The following is a 12,393-nucleotide window of genomic DNA, read 5'->3' as shown; positions in this document are numbered from 1 at the left end:
GCGTGGACTAATAACTTGATGATGGTATTTCTTTTAGCTCTGACAAAACGAACTCTTTTTTCTCAGAACGTAGAATTACCAATAATCAACAGATTAAGTGCATCAGATATGGATCACGGTAGAGCCAATATAAACGCAAAAGTTGGAAACGTAAGCGATTCCTACTTGAAGGTGCGCCACCATCATGTGGATGAAGAAGTGGAGTAACGTCTTCGAAGTGGAATAACGTCTTCACTTCTACTGGAACACTACAAACCAAAACAAGAGAATGTTGATTAAACGAAGAACGAACTTATGCAATAACAACCCACAGTCACACAGTAAACCAGTAATGTGTGCCTCTTTGTCCATATCCCCTATATGCAGCACATATTTCAGATCCCTATCAAAATCCAAATATTGCAGCCTAAAAATCTACATATCCCAAAACATCATGAGATTGGGTGAACGTCATGAATTGATTAGTGGCAGTTGGTGAAATGTCATGGAGTGTAGTTGTAGACCTCCAAATGACAACCACCAGAAACGGTGGCATGTGCTGTGCACATGCTTCAGTCGTCCACTACTATCACCAGAATACCAAACCGATTAAGTGACCAAAGAAAAGCTACATGTACAGTTCCTCTGTTCTAACTTCTAACTAAGCATTGCCCCTCTATTAATGTTAACCTTATGCTAAATGACATGTACTCACACACTGAATAGATTTGAGGACTCAATAAGAAAACCGAAGTGTAGGAACAAACTAGATGGTACTGAAAGAAAATCCAACTAACCGTTTGACTAAGACCCCACACTACGTTCCTCCAATATTATAGAACTCGGAATCTTGGAAACTTAGATAGTTAGAAAAGCAAAATCCAAACGGACTCTCCCACTCAATGGTCCATTTCTTCCCAATAAAGATTTCTCTTTTCTACCATAAACTTCAAAATTTAGTTACTGTTGTTGTTCTTATTCACCAAACCTTGGTTTTTACTGTTCTTTTAAAACCCATCAACATGTTCTCACTTATAGCTTAAACAGCAAGTTAGAATCATACTTTGGGTAATCCCATTTCCTAAAAGAGATGAAACCCACTATGCAATACCAAGTTTTGAGCTGATCCATATGATAATATTGACAAGAATCAGTACTCAAATGAAATGATATTTGCCTAAAGTTTAAAAGAAAATTAATTAGGTTTAAACACTTGAATCTGTAATTGTCCAATCAGAGTCCTACAAGAGTCCTATGTCTTTATGAGTGTTGCTTAGTGCTATGTCTATATGCAGTTTGTTGTTTTGTCCACATATTAGTATTTAGAGAGGAGAAGTTAGGCTCAAAACTGAAAAATCAACTTATAAAATGGAGGGGAGGAAGAGAAGGAATAGGATGCGTTTGAAGATGGTGGCTTGGAAAACCTGGTTTTGCTTGAAGCAGTCTTGCCTCATCCCAACCAAGTGTTTTCTGATCAAGCTTACTTTGCGCTCAAGGCACAAACAGAAAGGTAAACTCGAAAACTTCATTTTGCAAATTCAGTTTGCTCTTTCTCTCTGTCTATGTCTCTGAGATATATGGTGAAAATGAATTGCAGGAAATGGGAATGGATTGGTGAGTTTGTACAAAGATATTGAAACTTGTGGCGAGTATGCAGATATAAAAGTGATGTGGGAGATGATTCATTCTTGTCCTCAGAATTCAAACAACAGTACTGAAAGGAGGAAGAGGTCTTCTTCTTATTGGAGATTTTGTGTACATCCTAGTACATGAGTTCTGTAATTAGCTTTTGATGTTTCTGTGATCGCTGTGATTAGAGATCGATCTAAGTTTTGATTCTGGAGGATGTGACATGTAAATATCAGCAGCATCTGAGTATTAAAAGATGAGTGTGTCTAGTTTAATAGGAACAAGAGCATATTCTGAATGTGCATTGGAAATGTTCTACTACAATATTATAGCAACTTCATTTGAATAAGGACTCGAAAATTCTAAACTTCAAAACACACTCACTTCTCTAGATAAGTTGAAGGCTCTCTATGCCTTCAATCATAGATATGGCCAACGGTAATAATTTTACATATGCAGAGAAAGCACTTCAAGACATTAAACACTACAAGTAGTACTAAACCAGCAGCTAATTTCCAAGATGCAGCATCTCCTCTTGATGAAGGAGCTGTTGATCAAAGTGCCACACTCCTGCAAACCACCAAACAGCTCATTTAGAGTTCAAAAGTTAAGAGGAGATGGGGAACAAATTGAAATTGAGGAAATTGAAAGTAAACTATGATGGTGTTTGTTAAAAAAAATGAAAAGTTCAACGGTGAAAAAGAAAAAGGAAACAGTGAAATCTGTTTCATACCATGTCCTTTTCCAACCATCCTCAACTGGGTGACATACTCAGCTATCTTCTTAATGGCTTCAACCTGTACATTAGGCACGCTCAAAATGATTAGTCAGTGTTCGAATAATAAGTAACGTTAACCCCCTCCTTAAGCCAGTGAAAAGTGGTTAACCAACAAAACTGATTAGTAGAACATGTGTTTCACCTGCTCACTAAGAAACTCCCTCTCGACAAACTCTGTCATTTGAGCATCATTGTTCTCCTCTGCCACCTATTTTTGATCAAGAATAAAAAGAAGTATATGTTGTAGTTAGGAAAATTTGAAATAAGAAAGAAAGGGTCAAATGGGAATCAGATACCACCAATTGTACTGAGGAACTCAAAAGAAAATGTCATATGATAGAGATGTATTAAGTACCCTATGCAAACTCAAGAGCTTTTCATTTGTCAGCTTCTCCAAAGACAAAGCTAACTCCATAGCTGCATTAAGAAACCAATGACTGTTTAGTTAATTAAGAGGCTATTAACATGGTCGGTCACATAATTAAACAATGCAATAAATTGACTTAAGGAATTAAAAAAATGCACAAATCTTCACTGCTATTGAGCTCAAGATAAATGAAAGACCCATTTTCATCTTTATATGCATAACTACATCTATTAGTACCAAAGTAATTGTTAAGAGACTAAATAATAACAAATAACCATGGAGAAGGAATAAACAAACAGTCTTTCTTACCATACAATGCATCTCCCTTCTCAACATGCTCAAATTCTGAAGGGGGATTTATAATAGAGTGTAGCTTAACTCTTCCACCACGTATATTCTGCGAAAAATTCATAATAAATGAAGTATCTGCAATACAAGAACAAAAAGAAAAACTAGAAACACACAGGACTCGTATAATCACGATGAGGTAGGTTGAGTATCTACCTGATATTTCATCAGTTTTTCAGCATGCTCTCTTTCTTCCTCACTTGATTCCTTGTAAAACCTAATTGGAACAAAATGAAACATACATCAATTTGTGAAAGCACGAGTCATATATATAGTGGATCTAAAGGATTTGCGCAACACTTACTTGGCCATGCCCCTAAGAGCAACATTATCCCTGTCAAAATATGCAAACATGGAATGGTACACATACGACACATTGTATTCCACACTGTCACACAAACAAAAACATATGATCAGAACAACCAACAATTAACTTGAATCCCCTGTCAAATATCTCACATGATACGTTATCAAACTACCAATTTGAATCATTGTGTGTAGTTTCGACAATCAAAATGTTAATACATATGATCTAAAGCCAATCTCTCTATATAACATATTACATCTTAATGTCATCATGTTATGCTATTAAACTGTCAATCTAAATCATTTCATTGTAGATACTACTAACTACCACGTATGATCTAAATTCAATTAGAGAACGGAATACATCACATACAACATGTCACACATGTTTAAAAGTAAAATAAAACAACAAGATCATATAGATTGTAGATACTACTAACTACAACGTCTGATCTAAATTCAATTAGAGAACGGAACACGTCACATACAACATGTCACACATGTTTAAAAGTAAGATAAAACAACAAGATTATACAGAGACAGAATTACTTGATCTGCTCGTTTATCGCAGCTTCACACTCATCTGCAAAACACTGACGAGCAAGCGAAACATGATGTGCCACAGGAACAGCAAGAGCCTCCTTCTTGACCTCTTCAAATGGTTGGAACACAACACCAGTCAGCACCGTCTCGTTCAACGCAGAAACCACAAGGTTTCTGGGTTTTCTCTGCTGATTAAAACTCAGACCAGAAGAGGAAGAAGATCCAAGTTTTGAGCCCTTCAACAAGAGGCTGCTGCTGCTAAAACCAGCACCACCATCCCCTTGCTTGCTCGAGACCAAAAAACTCGAAACGCTCCTCAGAGACATTGCCATATTCAGATCAAACAACGAGAGAGATTTCTAAACTGAAACCTGGATTAATCAAAGAGCAGAGGAAGGAATTGGAGAATGAGAAATGGTGTGAGAGGCTGGGAGTGTGTTGAGGGCATATATAAAGGGATACAGAGTGTTCCAGGTGGATCGGGCTCTATTCTGAGCCGTAGGATGAGAGAATTAGGATTTCGACACGTTGATTGGCGTGTGGCGACCTCGTGTAGTCTATCCAGAGCCGTGGAATCTGGACGGGAAATCCGTTTCACATTACCAAACTTTTGTTTTGTCTTTCTTTTGCACAATCTGTCACTCGCGCGAGTACAGAAAACAGAAGTACGCGCGATTAAGAGACGCCAACTGGAAGAAAAAAGGGTATTTTGGTAAAAGGAGTTACTGTTCGAGGGCGAGTAGCGCTTTATAATTTGGGTTCAACTTTTATGCTTTTCTGGGTAAAAGAATAGTATACGCCTCTTTCTGGTTTCTTCTGGATATGAAATCATTGAATGAATAGATGTGATTATCCCATCTAAACTGAGATATTGTCCAAGAATATTATAGATGTGTTCGATAAATTACTAACGTGGGCTATCATTAAACGCAAATATTATTGTAAGTTTAGTTTTTCAAATGCTAGACTCTGAAAGGTGTAAACCTAAATCGAATCACTTTTTATTTTTCTATAATTTTAAGGACACGAAATAATTTTGTGATATTTTACAATACATGAATTTAGGTGGAGAAGGAAATGAAAGGAATTTCTAACATTTTGCTTGATTTGTCAATGGGCCTAATGACAATCGGTGTCTAGATGCATTTTCGTTATTTATCAAAATTGGACTCTGCGTAGGCCCATGCAGGTCAGAATTGCCTTTTGAAGAATTTTAGTCACGTGTCTCTGAGTAAATGGGGAACATGGAAAACAAAACGAAGGACCCAAAGAGCAATCATTCACCAAGAGATGAGAAAACATGTGAACTTATTGGAAAACTTTGATTAACATGGTTGTGCATGAAAACTTCAATAGAAATGAAAGAAAACTTTGTCATCTCTAGCAATGATATGGGAGTCTGTTGGGACCCGAGTCTGTTCTAAACTTCTAATGGAAAATTGTTGGTAACCTCTGTTCATCACAATATAGATTTTTTGTTCTCATTTTTATATTAGATTTTATTTTAGTGATTCAATATTTAAATACATAAAAGTATAAAGGACATTATTTTGGACATAAACATAATTCAGAACTAATTGCATGCACTCGTGCAGTACAGAGTACAGACCACTTGGTAGCTATGAATTTTGGTGAATGGTGTGGTGTAGCATGATTTATTGATCTATGTAGGACTTCTATTATACTTTTGGTAACTACTCACTAGCTATGAACTTTGGTGCATGCTAAGAGTCCAAATGCTTTGGACAGTACCTTACCAGAAGACAAGCTAGCTAGCTCATATACCAATCGATTACGCAAGGAATCTGAAAAATATATATATAACCTGATATAGCAGTGCTTGGATTTGATTTCAGTTATTTAACAAAAGAAAGACTGCGATATGAGTTTGTCTTATGGAATGAGAGTGAGAGGCAATTAGGGGAACCTTTACTATCTTCAGTGACAGGTGCAGCTAGTTGTGCTGAATGTCCGAGCGTCAACTTCTGGCTTGTGTCAAAAGACTCAAAACCTCGCGCGGCCTTTTAGTCTAGTGGAAATGTCGACACCATTGCGTATACATTGAAAACTATTTTGTTGACAAATATTTATTATTTTCTATAATATGCGATGTTTCAAATTTTTAACAATTAGATTTAATAAAAAATAAAAAAATTTATTTTAAAGCATTACACGCTTCGAAACATGATAGAAATTCTAAAACAAAAGGGACGAGAGATGACATGGTAGCAATTCCATTGCAGGTATGGTAGGAACCTCATATTGTGATCATTCCCTTTGAGATAATCTGCTTTGGGATGAACTGAAACGCCAAATATATTGAGAGTGATTGTATCAGATTGAGATAAAGACTTATATGCTTGTGGACAGAAACGAAGATCGAAGCTTGTGGATAGCACAAGCCCTTTACCCTCCCCATTTGTCTTCAAGTACAAGTGAGAAGAAATCACACAACTGTTGTTTTCACATACCTAGATAATTCTAGTTTTTCATTTTGAGAGATATCGTCATTGTGATTTAAGAATACATTGACAATGAAGAATATTTATTGAGGACAGAGCATATATTGGTTCGTGAGAAAAAAACATATATCAAGAGATATATCGACGTGTTTCATCTAGTGGTATTTTACTTTAATCAAGGTTTCTATAGTTTGGATTGGTGCTCTCTAGCTTATTCAATTGCGTCCAAATTCATGTGAAAGTACCATAAGTTTTAGTTATCTCCAATGGAGTAGCTAAATTCGATTTTTAGTTATATGTAATTATTTTTGAAACAAAATTCAACTCTAATAAACTAGCTTGCTATATTTAGCTAGTGAATCATGCATAGCTAAAAGTAAAACTTATATTTCTCTCTCCTCTTTTGTCTACATTTCAGTTTACAATTCTATAAAACATAGTATTGTTGAGCTACTACTGTTGAGCAACATTTCACTTACAAACATAGTATTTGTCCACATTTTACTCACAATTTTAGCTAAATTTAACTAAAAAGTAACTTCTACTGTTGGACATGCTAAAAACATCATGCTGGTTATTTTTTAGTCAAATTTTAGCCAAAGTAGTTAAAAACTTATTTTCGCTAGCCACTTCAGAAATAAGGCATGCATCAGTTCTCTCTATGCAAAAGTAGTTATTTTTATAATATTTATTTTTTAGTCAAAGTAGTTAATAGTCATTTTCGCTAGACTTAAATTTATAATATTTATTGAATAGCTTAAAATAAATATTTTAAATTAACAAAAATAGTATAGAGACTCATCTCGCTCTCAATATTTATGAACATGATATATAGCTAAAAATTAAAATAAAGTGCCAATTAAGAGTTTCATGTAGCTACTAAAATTGATAAAAAGTTATACTTCTCCAACATAGCTAAAAAATTGGAACAAAGAGTCTGCTAAAAATGCTCTAAAAGTAACTATAAAATTGGGCTTAACCTGCCTTATCCCTGTATAATATCTATTGAAATGGTAAGGAAAACCAGTTACTCTTTCAGGCACTACGTAATCTCTCAGTTTCAAATCAAAGATCTTTCACATTCTGCTTTCAACTCTCAACTGTCAACTATGTTTTCCTTCTTTCTGATCATGATCGATCATCATTCATGTCCAATTCAGTATCTCTCTCTCGCATATCCCACACCAAAAACCCTTCTCTGCATGGAGACAATGCAATCCTATTCAACCCGAAAACGATTTCCAGACCCCCAATTATTCACTCTCCTTTAAAACCTCTCCACCCTCACTTCTCCACTCTCCACCACCACAATGTCCACCGATGCCTCCCCCACTTTCCGGACCCTCTCTCACTCTCAAAAACTCGATTTCCAACCCGAACCCGTTATCTCTGCCTCCACCCACGACGGCCTTCAGTTCTGGCAGTACATGATCGCCGGCTCCATAGCTGGCTCCGTCGAGCACATGGCCATGTTCCCTGTTGACACTCTCAAAACCCGGATGCAGATCTTCGGTGGGTCCCTCTCCGTTAACCCCGTCGGAGTCCGGCAAGCCCTGGGCTCCATTCTCAAGCTCGAAGGCCCGGCCGGTCTTTACCGCGGAATCGGCGCGATGGGCCTCGGCGCCGGCCCGGCTCATGCAGTCTACTTCTCAGTCTACGAGTTCTGCAAGGAGTACTTCGCACGTGGCAACCCGAACAACTCGGCGGCGCACGCGGTGTCCGGCGTGTGCGCGACGGTTATGAGCGACGCGGTGATTACGCCGATGGATATGGTAAAGCAGAGGCTGCAGTTGGAGAGTAGTCCTTACAAGGGCGTTGGGGACTGTGTCAGGAGGGTTTTGGTGGAGGAAGGGGTGGGGGCGTTCTACAAGTCGTATAAGACCACGGTGGTGATGAATGCGCCGTTCACGGCGGTTCATTTCGCCACGTACGAGGCGGCGAAGAGGGGGTTGAGTGAAGTGTCGCCGGAGAGTGCGAGTGATGAGAGGTTGGTGGTTCACGCGACGGCCGGAGCGGTAGCCGGGGCTTTGGCTGCGGCTGTCACTACTCCTCTTGATGTTGTCAAAACCCAATTGCAGTGTCAGGTAAGAATTTTCATTTTACTAAGAGCTGGCTATCGAGAAATCCGAGCATCAACATAATAGATTCATCATTTGTAATTTTAAGCGTTAAAACAAGTTTACTTAGCAAACAAGGTTACTTCTATTAGTGTTTCCTAAGGTTTCTCTTTGGTTAGAGAAGTTGCTTTGGTTGGCCTGAAGTAGTAAGGTTGATAGGAAGTTAGGAACCATCTTGTTTCCTGAATATTAACTAACTTTGTATACCGGGAGTTTGTGGATGTGATGGATTTTCAAGTAGCTCGATAGGAGATGTTATCCGAAGCGTAGTGAATTAAAGATGGATATCGGGGGCTTAGAAAACAAGCATGAAAACAGGTTCCTTAGTAAACAAGTTACTTCTATTAGTGTTTCGGTCTTTCCTAATTAAGGTTTCCCTTTTTTTTTTCTTTTGTTTTTTTGAAAGGTTCCTAAGGTTTCTCTTTGGTTAGTGAGTTTGCTTGGTTTTAAGTTTGAGGTTTTTCTTAGCCTAAAGTAGTAAGGTTGATTGGAACCATCTTGTTTCTTGAATATTAACTACTTCTGTATACAGGGGGTTTGTGGATGTGATAGATTTTCAAGTAGCTCGATCGGAGATGTTATCCGAAGCGTAGTGAATAAAGATGGATATCGGGGGCTTATGAGAGGTTGGATTCCCAGGATGCTCTTCCATGCCCCTGCAGCTGCAATTTGCTGGTCTACTTATGAAGCATCAAAAACGTTCTTTCAACAACTCAATGACGAGGATAAGTAACATGACAGTTGCATGTGCAGAAACCTAATCTAGGTTCGACATGCATGATTTAGTCAATACCAGCTCTTTTCCATGTAGATGTTTGCTGGTTTTGTTCGACTGGGAAAAATAGTCGTGTATATATACCGCATATTGATGGATATGCTGAAAATAGTAGTGTGTAACTGTATATGATTTATCGATCAATGGGGCAATGATCATTTCCCCGATTCCAAGTTCTAATCGATTTGTCCCAAAAAGAACCAGCCTTTGGTTCTTTGCGGCTGTTATATACTTGGTGCAAAACAAGTACATATAATCAGTGCAATCATGTACTCACTATGGAAACAGAAAATATTCTATACTGCAACCTGCACAAAATACAAGTCATTTTAGTCCATCCATTTTAAGCAGCCCTTAACCGTTTATGATAATTTTCTACCATCCATACAAACATAAGATTATTCAACATCCAGAAGAAACACATAATCATTCATTCAACAAGTTTTCATGGAGGACAAGCAAGCTGCAGCTCTAAACACTACAATTACACAACAGCACCTGATGAGCATTTAGACCTTTTAAAACTTGTCTACGGTTATTCCGTCTCTAGAAACCTCATAAGCCTCTCTACTCCTGCTTCTGTTCATCCCAGCCTGGAAATTAAGCTTCGATCCCCCAGACGAGATGGAGGTCACTTTTACCCATAGTAAGGTCACCTTTGTCTTGATCCCCTGAATGTCTTCTAGCTTTCCTTTCTTCAAGTATCCAGTCACAGTCGTGAAAAACCGCAAAACAGACGAATCCCTATAGCCCACTTCACAGACTGAGGGTATGTAGACGGTAAGTTTTCCTGTCTCCTGATTGAATTCATAGTTTGTAGCATCCCGAGGAAAGATTCCTACTGCGAGGTCATACTCCTTAAGAAGCTCAGGCAATGGCTTTTGCATGCTTCCTGTTATTATAACACTTCTCAATGGTTATAATTTTGTGACAATTATAAAACTAACAAAGATCTAAACAAGGCTAATCAATCCTCTATGGGAATACCAGTAACAAGATAATATAGCAGGATTATCATAAAGCACTCCTGCCTGAAAGAGTATTAACAATTTTAACACTTGTATGAATAGATTTTTTTTTTCTTTTTTTTTGGAAGATGACATAATCAAGACCATAAAAGTACTCCTCCCCTCTCCCTGGTAACACAATCACAAGTTTACAACTTATATTACTCCCTGCAATTCTTCAATTTACATTGGAAATAAAAACCCCATTATTAAAGTCCTTTCCTTCATAGGATATTTTCCAAAAAATCAACCTAGTTAAAGCTGAAACAACCGGGTCATAAACTCATGCTGCATGAAGCAATCTAAAGCATATTATGCAAACCTTCAACCACATTGTGATACACAGCTCTGTAAACCCCTTACTTTACTACTTTAGCCTCGAACACAAAATTCACACAATCTAATTTTCACCACTCAGACCCATTAAACCCCACTGAACAACACTACTAATGTCAACGTTCCCAAACCTACCGCCTATTGCAATTTCCTAAGTTCCAAAAGTGAATGCCAACGCAAGTATAACAGGAATAGCAGGATTATCATTAAGCAAAGCAATGAAAAGAACAAACTTTCCATAAAACACAAGTTAGCGTATATGAATTTTGTCCAATACGAAGCAAGCAAAGAAACTAGAGGCGAAAACTAACCTTTGACCTTATTAACCAACCAACTGGCTCCTCCTGAAATACTGGATTGCAATGACTAATTACACAAACAATGTCAGTGCAAAAAATTAGTTCAGAAATAAGAAATTATTAAATAACTGATGCCACCAAGAACCAGTATAAAAAACAAAACAAAAAACAAAAAAAACGGCGTCTCAATTATCTCAACACATATAACAAGGAAATTAATCATCCTAAGATTCAATTAAACAAGAATTAGAGAAATGATTAATCTTAATGACTCTAATTAAGCAGGTAAAGAATTCAAATTTCTGATCCGAAACACAACAATTCAGGATCGCGAAACCAGAACAACCAAGCTGAATCAAATTGGAGAGAGAGAGAGAGAAGCGAGCTTACGTTGATGTCATCGCCGACGGAGGAGATCTCCTTGGTGGCCTTCTGGCTGAACCAGTAGGACCCCGCCTTGTTCAGAATCTGATCCATGCAACCTCAATCCTTTCTATTCTCGCCGACGGTGACGTGTTCCGGCGGGTCACGGCGGAAGAAACCGATCAAAATTGTTTGAGATCTCGAGAGAGCGAGAGAGAAAAAAGACCGCGACTTTTTTTATCTCCGACCTCTGGTTCGATTTTTATTTTGGGGAAATAGCACTGTGCTGACTTGGACATTTGTGCCATGGTGGAAGCTTCTACAACGATTCCTGTCCACACGTTTCTTATATCAGACGGCACGTCGTTCAGCAACACAATCGTACATTTGTATCCATCGGCCATTGGGTATGTTTGTTTAACCGGATTACGTGGGCTTAGAGCAAGTGCACCCGTAGTTAAGAAAAGGTAAAGTTGAGAAGTCAAGAATTCGACCAGTCAAGTTACTATTTACTATCACTGGACATGGGTTTACACCCGTTTTTTTTCTTGACCGGTCAAGATTGTTCATCTTTCACTGTTCATCAGATTTTTAATTGAAATGGAAGGCTGGGATTGCATGACCGTTACCCAGCTTTTTACTGTTCATCTGACGCTTCCTACTGTGCAGCCACGTTCTGCTTTCTTCTCCATTCCTTCTTTCTGGCAGCATCTCTACCCGGTCAAGAATTTAGTCAGCAGCTTGCCTTTTTTTCTGCCCTCTGTCATCAAAAGCCAACTTATGGCTGGGCAAACTTTCACCAGTGGAAGTTGTTTTTTCTCCATGGTTGGTCACCACATCATCATTCTCCCCTTTTGCCCGGCAAAGCAAGACCAGTGCACTTGCTCTTAGTGTTAAACTATACCAAAACACACACAAAAACTTTGTGTGTGAGTTTAATTTTTAAAAGAAAAAAAAAACAAAATAATCATTGGAAAAATGTGGGGAGTTTTGGAATTTATATATATTTTTTCCTCCTCTTTTGTTATGGAACTGTGGAAGTGGGAAAGTTATAGAGAGAGATTTGAGGGGGAAATAAATTAAA

The 12,393-nt window shown here is 38.0% G+C and overlaps 3 protein-coding genes and 1 long non-coding RNA gene across 4 annotated transcripts; 2 read left to right on the top strand and 2 right to left on the bottom strand.

Annotated features, from left to right (window-relative positions):
• The first annotated feature begins 1,314 nt into the window (after nt 1-1,314).
• On the top strand, nt 1,315-1,883 carry LOC121052231. Its single transcript, XR_005808560.1, has 2 exons — nt 1,315-1,489; nt 1,577-1,883. It is a non-coding gene; the product is annotated as an uncharacterized LOC121052231 (long non-coding RNA).
• Nucleotides 1,884-1,909: 26 nt separating this feature from the next.
• Nucleotides 1,910-4,379, bottom strand: LOC112192694 (ferritin, chloroplastic). The gene is made up of 8 exons (XM_024332546.2): nt 3,957-4,379; nt 3,406-3,489; nt 3,258-3,318; nt 3,063-3,150; nt 2,742-2,803; nt 2,529-2,594; nt 2,342-2,405; nt 1,910-2,178 (listed from the first exon to the last, which is right to left on the bottom strand). The coding sequence occupies exons 1-8, from the start codon at nt 4,280-4,282 to the stop codon at nt 2,117-2,119; spliced, it is 813 nt and encodes a 270-aa protein (XP_024188314.1). The 5' UTR covers nt 4,283-4,379; the 3' UTR covers nt 1,910-2,116.
• Nucleotides 4,380-7,476: 3,097 nt separating this feature from the next.
• LOC112192692 (uncharacterized mitochondrial carrier C8C9.12c) lies at nt 7,477-9,484 on the top strand. The gene is made up of 2 exons (XM_024332544.2): nt 7,477-8,496; nt 9,062-9,484. Exons 1-2 carry the CDS (start codon nt 7,723-7,725, stop codon nt 9,260-9,262), a joined length of 975 nt encoding a protein of 324 aa, XP_024188312.1. The 5' UTR covers nt 7,477-7,722; the 3' UTR covers nt 9,263-9,484.
• A 157-nt stretch (nt 9,485-9,641) lies between these two features.
• On the bottom strand, nt 9,642-11,583 carry LOC112192699 (uncharacterized protein At5g01610). Its single transcript, XM_024332548.2, has 3 exons — nt 11,337-11,583; nt 10,959-11,013; nt 9,642-10,196 (listed from the first exon to the last, which is right to left on the bottom strand). The coding sequence occupies exons 1-3, from the start codon at nt 11,421-11,423 to the stop codon at nt 9,823-9,825; spliced, it is 516 nt and encodes a 171-aa protein (XP_024188316.1). The 5' UTR covers nt 11,424-11,583; the 3' UTR covers nt 9,642-9,822.
• Nucleotides 11,584-12,393: the final 810 nt, after the last annotated feature.

Source organism: Rosa chinensis, chromosome 3 (assembly GCF_002994745.2).
Source record: "Rosa chinensis cultivar Old Blush chromosome 3, RchiOBHm-V2, whole genome shotgun sequence".
Classification (NCBI taxonomy): Eukaryota; Viridiplantae; Streptophyta; class Magnoliopsida; order Rosales; family Rosaceae; genus Rosa; species Rosa chinensis.
Note: the sequence above shows the minus strand (reverse complement) of the source record. Positions and strands in the feature narration are given on the sequence as shown.